This window comes from Triticum dicoccoides, chromosome 5A (assembly GCF_002162155.2).
Source record: "Triticum dicoccoides isolate Atlit2015 ecotype Zavitan chromosome 5A, WEW_v2.0, whole genome shotgun sequence".
Taxonomy (NCBI): domain Eukaryota; kingdom Viridiplantae; phylum Streptophyta; class Magnoliopsida; order Poales; family Poaceae; genus Triticum; species Triticum dicoccoides.
In genome coordinates, this window is record NC_041388.1 from 555,619,466 (window position 1) to 555,630,669 (window position 11,204).

The 11,204-nt window shown below is 45.8% G+C and overlaps 2 protein-coding genes across 2 annotated transcripts; both read right to left on the reverse strand.

Moving 5' to 3' along the window:
• Positions 1-3,071: 3,071 nt before the first annotated feature.
• On the reverse strand, positions 3,072-6,576 carry LOC119302790. Its single transcript, XM_037579834.1, has 7 exons — positions 6,314-6,576; positions 6,059-6,191; positions 4,724-4,827; positions 4,459-4,630; positions 4,216-4,356; positions 4,041-4,132; positions 3,072-3,953 (listed from the first exon to the last, which is right to left on the reverse strand). The coding sequence occupies exons 1-7, from the start codon at positions 6,424-6,426 to the stop codon at positions 3,251-3,253; spliced, it is 1,458 nt and encodes a 485-aa protein (XP_037435731.1). The 5' UTR covers positions 6,427-6,576; the 3' UTR covers positions 3,072-3,250.
• Positions 6,577-7,583: 1,007 nt separating this feature from the next.
• On the reverse strand, positions 7,584-11,198 carry LOC119297850. Its single transcript, XM_037575476.1, has 5 exons — positions 10,946-11,198; positions 9,939-10,867; positions 9,029-9,190; positions 8,752-8,941; positions 7,584-7,923 (listed from the first exon to the last, which is right to left on the reverse strand). Exons 2-5 carry the CDS (start codon positions 10,539-10,541, stop codon positions 7,901-7,903), a joined length of 978 nt encoding a protein of 325 aa, XP_037431373.1. The 5' UTR covers positions 10,542-10,867; positions 10,946-11,198; the 3' UTR covers positions 7,584-7,900.
• Positions 11,199-11,204: the final 6 nt, after the last annotated feature.

Sequence of the window (11,204 nt, forward strand, 5' to 3'; positions counted from 1 at the left end):
TTTTTTTTTTTTGTAAAATCAGCACCACCCTCCCTGTCTACGCCGTTGGAACAACTGGCGTCCATGCATCCCCTCTGACCGGTCAACCGTATGCCAGCACACACAAATACATAGAGCATTTCGTATGAGTGGCCGTAATGAGCCGCTTAGTGCAAGTAGAGTGACCGCATTTCTGGTATTTCTAAAATCAGTGACCAAAGTGCGGAGACAATTTGAATGGTCACAGGTGAACTTTTTTTTCACTAATGGAAACAAGAAGGGGTAATCAACACTGGACCAATTTTCTTGTGCCCACTCACTGGTTGGTTGCACAACACACACTGAATGAAGACCACAAAAGTTTCCGCTCTCATTCACCTCACAAGTTCAGATAGCCTATATACCTGGGAGCAACACGAATGTAACTAGATGATTCCCCGCGCGTTGCTGCGGGAATGTATGGTCAAAAAATAAATAGTGATGATTATGTAAAATGAAATTTTCATGGTCAGATTACTCTTTCGGTCACATTGAATAATGTTACGAGTTCAAGGGAAAGCGCAGTTTACTTTTTATTGTCCGGTACATTTCTATGTGTAGGTGCTAACAACAGGAATTCTGCACCAACCAAAGTTTGGAAGTACATTATCAAAGACATGGTCGTTACATACTTTCCAAATGTATCAATGCACCAAGTCTCAATACAGCAATTTCCATGGCAAATAGTTTATTTATCTATTCTTTAACCATCTTATCCCTCCAATAATTTGGTTGCCTTTTCTCCATTAGCATTGCAAGGCAAATGAAAAATCCAAGAAAAATACGGCCATATTCCTTACATGAGCACTTGAGCCGGCAGAAGATTTCCAACGCAAATTGAGATGGATTAGAAACTTGAGAGGTGCCCATCAGCTGTTTGCAATCTTTCAGTGCGGGAAAAAGTGCAGGTATTCACTCCACTTGTTTGACCAAGAGAGCCCTCAACTTTTAATATGCCCGCCAAAAGACTAAGGCACGCCATGGAATCAGGAGACCTGCTGATTAGTACCAGTAGATGTCAATAAGGATGCTCGTAGTTACACAAAATACTCCCAATATGCAATCCCAATACAAAATATAGCAATAGATGTATTACTATTCCCAACAAAAAGATAGATCACATGACGTCATGCATGGGAGGAAGAAAGACAAATGCATCAAGTAGCAGAACAGGGCAAGAACACAACCCACTTTTTATTTTTTGCATTTATTCTCAGCATAGAAGAACTATACAATTAGAACAAAAAATACTGCCATGAGACGGTACATAAAAGATTCCTTGCCACCGGACCACAAATGAAAGGCAACAATATTGCAAGTGAGAGTAATAAACATGGTCACAAAGCTGATGGCACCTAGATTGGTAATGGCCTATTTGCAAAGGAGAACGCCCTCAATGTCGTGGTTCTCTAAAGTATTTCATGAAGATTTGCACGCTACTTACAATAAGAAGGGAACATTACTTGGAGATGCCAAATCATTTTAGAGCAAACGAAAGATGAAGATTTGAGCACCCACTTCACTACTCCTTTGGCAAATTTTGGGTCATTCCCATAATCAAATTGAGAAGAAAAAACACAATAATCCAATGAGTCTACACCACCAACAAAAATGAAATTGTGTACATTTTGATACAAATGTACATATGAATATATCAGCAAAGTTCAACAAATTGATATACTGAACCCTTTATAACTGGTGATGCACAAATATTGAACCATACATAACCGGCGATTATTTGCTAAATTTAGGTGGCAATGGTTACCATGAAGGTCATGATAATGGGAATGAACAAAGCATTGTAAATGGAAAATCATAATATGATGTGGAATCCCATACCTTCAAAAGAATTCTACAACGCTGCAAAAGTAAAACAGTGTTGGAACTATGAAGTTTCCTTAGAGGAAAACAAAACTTATATTACCATCATAGTGCAGCCATGAAGTATTTTCAAGCATAAAGCAACCATTGGTTGAGAATGATATACCCACGCATGGTGTTTAATGACAGAACATTAATGCAATTTTAGTATGCAATCCATATCTTCATCTGCATCCTGTACAGTGCCAAAACAGGAGTGGTGTTACATTAACTTCACTGATTTATATCATTGATATCTCAAATTAAAGTTGTCATGTGGCCAAAGCCCCCAGCCAACTTCATGAAAAAGAGAACGGATCTGTGACAACACTAAAATAATCATACTGGTATGCATCAGTAATCCTATGTGCTTTTGAAATCAATATAATGCAAGAGGGAACGTTGGATTAAACTTTGCATGACCTGGCAAGCATGACACAATTTTGGAGCAATGGTGCAGACACCAACCTGATGTTGAAGACTATGGGAGCGATGCCGCTCCACTGTCTGAAGGGGAATTTTTGGGGGAGCACGTGAAGTCGCCGAGAGGCGGCGTCGTTGTCGCTTTCTGGGCAGCAAGGAGGTGGTGGAGGTCGTCCTTCAGGAGGCAGAGTCGTCGACTCCGGGCGCCTAAAGTCTGCAGCGTAGTGGTCCTGCACCGTATCTCCCTCTTCCCTAACTCCGCCGAACCCCACCCCTCACCATCTCCCCCAGATCAGATCGAGCCGCAGGTGAGGCGGCAGCCAGATGGATGACACGACGGAGGTTGCTCTATCGAGGTCCTCGCGCGCCAGGAGGAGAGGAAGAGGTGCCGCCTTGGCGTGCCTCTGCTCGCCCGTGTGGAGACGCATGGACTGGAGAAACGCCGGAGTGCTCGACTGCTGGGCATCGATGGTGCCGTCGGTGGTGATTGACGGCATCGCCCGTTCTGCTACCAGGAAGAGTAAGAGATAAGAAGAGATCGACGGATGGGCTTCTCTTTATCAGTTATTACGCCGCCTCATCGATCAGGGAAGCCCAAAGGGGTTCGCTTCGGTTGCCAGCATGATTTAACCCTAAAAACAAAAACCAACACGACTTGTTGAAAACATATGCTGATGTGGCGAGCTGGCAAGTGAAGATAAATAAGAGTAATTGCTGATGTGGCATGGCTGCTGAGTTGGATAGCTTGCATGCTTAGAGAAATAAGGTAGTGGGGATGAACTGTTTAGATATTATAGATTATAGATACGGAATAATAGTTTGGGGCAAGCCAGCACCTTGCAAAACCAAACGCACGAGACAAGTAATATGTATATAACTTAGCAGTATGTAGTTCTGGCATTGTATAGGCGCAAGCAAAGGATTCAACATCACGATTCCACTGCGCAAGCTAAGGGAGCTTCCCCCCGGATGACCTCAGCGCCTCGAAGCGTGCCGTCAGGGTCTCGAAGTCCAGGGGCATGTTCGGATGAACGCGGGAGCCGGGGTTCGCCTTCGGCGGCTCAGGGAAGTCATCGTTGTCTTCTGCTTCCTTCTCTTCGCGGTGACCGTTTCCTGGGTAACGTTCCTTCCGTGGAGGCCGCCTCTCCAGGGAGGACTGTATCTCGGCGTCGCTGCCATCCTCCGCCTCTGAATCATCAAACTTTATCTCCGAGTGCACCTTGCTAGCAGCACGGCTGTTCCTTCTGCGCGTCCTGCCAGTACCCAGATCCTGAAGCAGGTCCGAGTCTTTATCTTCCATGTGGTTCGACCCGCTTAACCTTCTGCCTGTGCTTCCACGGAGCCTCATTTCATCGAAGGCGGATGCATTTTCTTTCCTGGAGGTTCTGCTTGAGTTGCTCATCATCGATTGGCGCCTGCTAGAATGAGTGGACTCATGAAGAGTGGTCTTCCAGTCCTCGTCCTCGTCATCGTCATCGTCATCGTCTTCGTCGGATGAATGGGTGTTCTGGTTGGCAAGGTTGGCTGCAGCCTTAGCGGCAGATGCTGCTTGCGCAGCAGACTCCGCAGCTGCTCGTGCAGCTGAAGCTGCATCCTTGAATTGCTTGGCACCTCTAACATTATTATCATCATACTCATCAGCGTATCCAGAACTGCAAATGAGAAGAAGGGATGGATGAGGAACCAATGTTACAGGTTTGCGTCATTTGTATCGTTATAGAGGGAAAGGAGCTAGAAACCTGTAAATAGATGGACTGGGTTGCACAAAATTTGCTGATAGCGTAGTCTTCACGGGCATTTTGGAAGCTTCACCAAATGAACTAGGTCCTTGCTGCTCAGAAGTAAAGCCTATTAGTTCGATACTATAAAGCCTGTAAATGAAAGAATGCACATTACAGTGTTAGTAGTACATACAATCATCTCTTCAGCAGGTTTAAGAAGATCCTGCTCAGCCTCGCTCGGGTCCCAATCGATTTGATGCTCCTTTGCTATATCCTTGAGAACTTTCAGCTTAGTTTGCCCAGACGGCTTATTGGCTGACAGCTTCTCAATTAGCTTCAGAAGAACATCATCGATTTCAGTAGTGAGCAGAAAATACATGCAGTAGTGACATCGAATGACTTTGCAGGAGAAAAAATAAGAAATACACACACTTACAAGGTTATTAACACCAGCATTTGGGCGCAGGTCAACTGCAGCAGCAACGAAATCTTTCCCATACTTCTTTTCAAAAAGGTCCCGCATCCGAGTGAGTTCAGGGAGTTCAGAGCACCTTGGGGCTGCAAATATCAAACTGCAGATACCTTCTTTCAGGTCCGCTGGGCATTCCCTGAAGAAGAGGTTGGCCAGTGGCACAAGTTTAGGTCCTGGTTATCAGAACAAACAATTCTGAAAGCAAGGAAATGTTGCAAGATACACATACTTCTGCTTGGCAATGATGGGAAGCCGTGTAACAATCAGTTCACAGAAAAGTTCAATAATCTCATTTGCCGCCATAGTGTTTTGTTCTCTAATTACATGCTCGACCTGAAATACACCAAATAACTTGATTTGAGATATGGTCGACAGTGTTTTCCTCATTGTTCGGTACATGTGCATATCCTTTTCCTAAATAAATACATAGCATACACATCCTCTAGTTTACAAAGGTGCCGGGGGGAATAATTCAATGTGGGATTAGACTCAAGTGTAACAACAACCTATTCTCTTTCAAGGAAAAGAGTAACAACAGCCTGATTTGTCAGAAATTAACTATAGTCAAAACCCACAATATGGTTGGATATAAATGAAAAAGCTTGCTATGTTTAAGACATTAAAGCATAGTTAAGAAGTTCCCTTACCTCAAATCTCTGTAATCTCTATCGCATCAAAGCTTCTATATATCTGACTAATCAGTGTTTTTTCAGAGAAATTTTATGTCAGAAACTGTTCCCTAATTTTGTCCCCTTTTCTGACTAATCAGTGTCTTGAGACTCACAGTGGGTGAAGCACCAATGCCTACACGAGGCAGCCCAATCTCTATGACTAACTGATACAGGTCGCATACAAAACAAACCAAAGAACACAATTGAGCATTTGCAAGACGCAAATGTATAGTATACATACCCTTTTCTTAAATGTATAGCATGCACATATTCAAATCTACTAAGAATGTTAAAAAGGGTAAGTAATCAGAGAGAAATGTGTTATTTAATGTTGGATCTTAGACTGGAGTGTAACGGCACCCTGACCTGCCTGATTTGTACAGGAATGAACTGGAGTCAAAACCCAGTAAACACGGTTGGGTATAAACCAGCCTTGTATTGTCTACTATTGGACATTAAATCATTAATTAATTGATTATAAAGAAGTTTCCTTATCTGCAATGTATATATAGGTAGAGTGGAAGAGGAAACGCTAGATTTAAGGAAGTTATAATCTCTTCCGCATCAATCAGAAAGTGTTGTACTATTTCTGGAATCTGTTTCCCGATTCTGTCCGTCCGAATGAGCAGGGCCATTCCTGCCATGGACGCGCTAGCGATATCTGGATTCACCGCCGGTCGCGGGATTGGATTTGGCGCAGAAGGCCGGCCGGAAGGCCCGACGCGTGCTGGCCGAACTAAACGGAACCGCGGCGACCCCGACCAATCTGTCCGGCGAGCCGAGGTGTGTCTGATGCAGGAGGATGCGCGTGCAGAAGAGAGCGAGCCGGCTGGAACATCGAACATGTATACACTGCACTGTAGGATTTATGAGGTATGGGGCGTACTACGTACCCTGATGCGGGCGGTGTCCTCGCGGCCGTCGCGGAGCAGCGCGGCGACGTCCCCGCGCATCTTGCGCACCTGCGCCTCGCGGCGGTTCCGCAGCAGCTTCATCCGCGCCGCCGCCATCCGCGCCTCCGTCTTGCTGCGAACCAACAAACGAACCGACACCACCGTCAGTGAGTTAGTTTCCACCGGTGACGCACGCGATAAAACAAACAAACAAACAACAAACAACCAAACAGGGCGCGGGCGGTGGGGGGTGACCATTTGGATGCGCTGAAGGAGCCGCGGAGGCGCGCGGCGGCGAGGAGGGAGCCGGCCAGCCGCCGCAGCGCGCGCACGGGGGAGCTGGAGTCGCCGCCCGTGGGCATCATCATCTTCCTCCTCCTCCCCCCCGGCCGGCCTCGCTCTCTATCTGGCTCGCCGCCGCCGCCGGAGGTGGGAGACTGGGAGGGGAGGGGAGGCGGCGTGGCTGTGTGTTGTGTTGTGTGCTGTGTGTTGGGGACTTGGGGTGGAGCTGGGCATGGGCTGGGGCCTGTGGGTTTGGCGACTTTGTTGGGGGCCTTGCGTCGGTCGGTCGGTCGGTGCCGGTGCTGGTGCGGCTCTGTCTCCAACGGTCGGATTTGACTTGACCCGTCGGGGAGGAGGCGAAGCGGCCGGGGAGGTGGGCCCGCGCCGCGCTTTGCCGTGTTGTCCGGGAGTGGTGCGGGCTCACGCGTGGGGCCGCGCTGTCGGCGGGGGAGCGTCTCATTCCCGTTGGGGGATCGCTGGTTTTTTTTTTTGAGGGATGGGGGATCGCTGGGTGTGCACCGTGGACGCGGAGGACGATCGCTCTATCTACGAGCCGGACGGTGGCCCCACCGGTCATGGAGGCAGCAACTAGCCCGGCCCCACCGTTCCCAGGCAGCTTTTTTTTGGTAGGGAAACCCAGACAGCTTTCGGCTCGTCGTTAAACAACTACTCTACTCTAGCGGAGGAGTACTAGCTTTTTATTCGAAAAGAAAAGAAAAGAATCAAATTCAAGTATATCCAGGAAATTTTCACACGACCGTTCCAAGAAGATTCAGATGGACCACCCCTGCAAACAAAAAAAAAAGATCAGATGGACTGTTGGACAGCAGCTTTAGCAGGCAGGCACCTCGCCATTACATTCACACCGTGCTCAGCTCAAGACTGTAACCAGCAAACACAGCAGCTTCGCGTGATCATCAGAAGCGCACAAGCGATTTCAGTTTAGTTCCTTGAGTATTTCGATTGTCTGGAAGACTGCGCTTTCAACAATATTATATTATGCTCGTATTGGAAAGACTTCTACTCGGCATCTCACTTTTTAGGTTTCACTTGCAAACACTTCTGCTCCAAGTTTTAATATACTCTCATCTACAATCTTATGTTCACAAGGAAACTGTAACTTTTATTTTGTTTTTGCTGGGGAAGGAAACTGTAATATTATGCTCGTATTTTGTTTTTGCTGGGGAACTTAAACAAACAACCACCACGAGAACCCAATAAAAACAGTCTTCCGGGAGCGATAGGACAAGATACGCAACATTTTGCACAATAAGTTGCACCACAAAACGACTAAACCAAAAACGCACCGACTTCAGCAGCTTGATCAGTTCAGGACTGACACTAACCCAAGCTCAGGAAACAAGCAAGAGCGATACGGGGACGGGTTTAAGCCTTTCCAACAGCATCCAGGCGAGGCACATGACATACTGAAATGGACGTGATGGGCAGGCGCACCATCTCGGTTCACAAAACGCAGGAAGTACCACCTTATCAGTGTAACATTCGGGGAATATGGGAGTCTCTGAGTAGAGAAGCAACGATAGTGGATGATCTGAACTGCTACTTGTGCTGAAAACTGAAGCCTGCGGGAACAACAGAAACACAATGAGCACATGAAAGCCCAGGCTAAATAGAATTGAACCAGCATACAAAATGAAGCCATTCAAAAGATATAACTTATCATTCCACAATTTCTCTCGATCTCAAAGCAACTACGGAGCAGCAAGTTCAATTATCTCATTACGAAGACAAGGTGAAAACCTCAATAAAGTGCTCCTGCATTCAGCAACCTGTTGGGTTTTAATAATGAATAAATCAGGCATTATCCTCCTACTTAACAGCATATGCATCCACCTGTAGTTGTTGCCCCAGGGGATGCAGTCACCATGTACTCCCTCCGTCCTTCAAAGAGTGTACTTCCAACTTTATTGGAAAGTCAAACTTTTAAATGTTTGACCTTATTTGTACAATAATACACCAACCTTTATGTCATCAAGTTAAGTAGCATTAGATCCATGATAAAATATATTTTCATCATATACCTATTTGGTTTCACAAACATTGATAGTTTGATTTTCCAACAATGTTGGAAGTACACTCTTTGAAGGACGGAGGGAGTATACTGTTAGGTGCTGATCACCAGCAGCCTAAACAACCAATTAAGATGTGAAAGACAAATGATGTAGAAATGGTGCATGTATTTCTGCTTTGGTCTAGGTTTACATTTCCATTGAAACATATAGGTGGGTCTTTTTCATTTCTAACCTACACCAAATGGTTGAACATCTAGTTTTCCAAATATAAGTACTAGTCTGTGATTTATCTTCCTAGAATAACAATACAGTTTTCCAACTGTCACACATGCAGACTACATAAACAATATAACAGTAAAATGTGGTTGTAATACTTACGTTCACGAGCGTCCTCCTTCTCTTCAATGTTTATTAGTTCCAAATGTACTCCATGATAAGCAAGGACCTTCAATAATTGGTGAATCCTTTTATCGTCTTTCACATGATTGATTTTGACTGCCTTGAGATGTTTTGATACCAAAAATTGTTCCGCTGGGTTGTAGATCTCACTCGTTTCAATGAGAAATTCCTGTCACAAACAAAATAATTAACTGAAAGGAATAAGCAGTACATGGAAATTTCAAAGATAAGGCATCATACATGAAAAAAGTTATACCTCAGAGCGACTAGCAAGTTCAAGCGTAAGCCTCTGTAGAATTGGTGAGTGCTGGAGAAAGTAAACTAGTCCACTGAAGTTAGCAGCCATACACCAGTCACCAAGCAACAATGTTTTTACCTTGCTAAACATCGGGGACCATTTTATATCATTTCTGAAGATCTGGGCGAAGTGGAAAAAAAAAAGAACAGTTGAAACTCTTAATTCAAGTATATGAATTAGTAATACTGAAATGAATACAAGCATTCTAGAAAATTCTAAATTTGAGCAACTATGCACAAGCAATAAAGCGATTTATACCCTGAACCAGATTTTAGAACCATATTAAATTAAGCCGCACTATTTAAGTGTCACACAAATTGACATGGCTCCCAGATTAATCTGAATCATATGCTTTCGCATAGTAGAATGTAAGTACCAAGTAGCCTTACATGCATACTATATGTATAATGCCTTTCTCATGAACAAACTATAGGGGCTATCTTCATAGAAACATGACGGCAGCCCCTTGCAGTTCAGGCATCTAGAGATAACAGCTGGCTAGGCTTGCAAACCATTTTTTCCTGCCTCTTCTTTTTTCCCCTCTATTTTTTGTTTACATTGGGTCAGAACCAGTTTTGCTAGTTTAGCTCCATTTGCTAGAGTTGTTTTGGGGTTCTGGGTTTGATGTCAAGTAAGTTGTAAGTTGTAAGTTATGAGCCTTCTCGGCATTCTTCTTGTAATACAAAATGGTGCAGATGCAAGAAAAATTAGAAAAATACGATTAAAAAAGAGGGAGTTGGTGACAAACATGCAATGCATACCACAAGCCAGTTTAATATGCTCCAATTGACTAATACACTGATGCAAAGATGAAGTGAAGGAGTCAGCAAAACAAGCATATCCATTGGAAAAAGAAGCACAAGCATACCATAGACTTGCAGGTTATCAGCTCTAAATTTGTAGCGGCTGATAAACCTTGGAGAAGCACACAATCATCTATACCATAGCACTCCACACATGACTCGAGACCACAGTCCGCGTTAGAACTATTTCTACAATTATCTCTGCAGTAGGGTCCAGTGTTGATAAATGCCGTTACCAATGATGGCAGGCTCTCAAGCAACGGAGTCCAACCCAAACAGTCGTATAGTTCCAAGAAAACCAGACCTGGCGCAGATATAACACACCGGGTTTCCATTGGGAAAAGACCTGTATCTCTGATCGCCAGATGTTGTAGAGATTTTGGGAAAACAGTCTCAATGTCGATTATACAGTCTTGAATGTCCAACACCTCCAGTAACTGACAGCCCAAAACATCAAGAGAGAAATCCTCAAACTGGACACGATGAAGAATTAACCTTGTCAAGTGCTGGGAGATGAGAGTCCCAGGAAATATCCTCAAAGGACGATAAACAGTCATTTCGAGTCGAATAACCCTCGCTTTGCATGACACAGCATAACGGAGCCACAGCTCAAAGTCTTGCTGAATCTCCTCCTCGTAGGTCATAGCAATCATGGCGATGATCGCCATTAAAAAGGATCTCACATTCACGCAGAGGAGTTGGGTCACGGTATCGGAGAAGACTATGGACGAAATGGCTCAGGTCCTGCCCAAACTGGTAGGTCCCAGCATAGGCGTCGAGGCGAATGGCCGGCACGGACTTCCAGAGGGTGCGCCAGCGGGTGGCGAGCACGCACGTCTGCACGGCCTGGCGCGAGGGCAGGAATGACAGCACCAGCTGGATCAATTCGTCCGGCAGCGTGCTTAGCCGGTCCTCATCGCCGCCAGCCACAGCGGCTTCCTTGCTGCACATCCTCTCGGCCATTCCGTCGAACAGGTGGTGTCCCGCCCCGAAGCTGCCGATGGTGGCCGACACAGAATGAGCAAACATGCGGCAAAGATTGGTAAAGAAGCCAAGGTTCGCACCAAGTTACCTCTGGTCGCCGTCTCCGGCCAGCCGCGCAGGAGGCCCGTCCGATGGAGTGCTCCCGCTCCTCGGCGGCGGCGGGTTTGCTCCGCACTCCGGGTCGCGACGTGAGCAGAGCAGTCACTCCCCTAAGCCATCTCGGTTCTGGGTTCTCTGTTGGTGGGGGAGAGGAATGCGGCGGGTCAGCGGCGAATAGATATAGATCGTCACCGCGTCGAGTCTCCTCGCCTCCCCGGCGATCGCCGTGCATTCACTTCCTCGAGCAA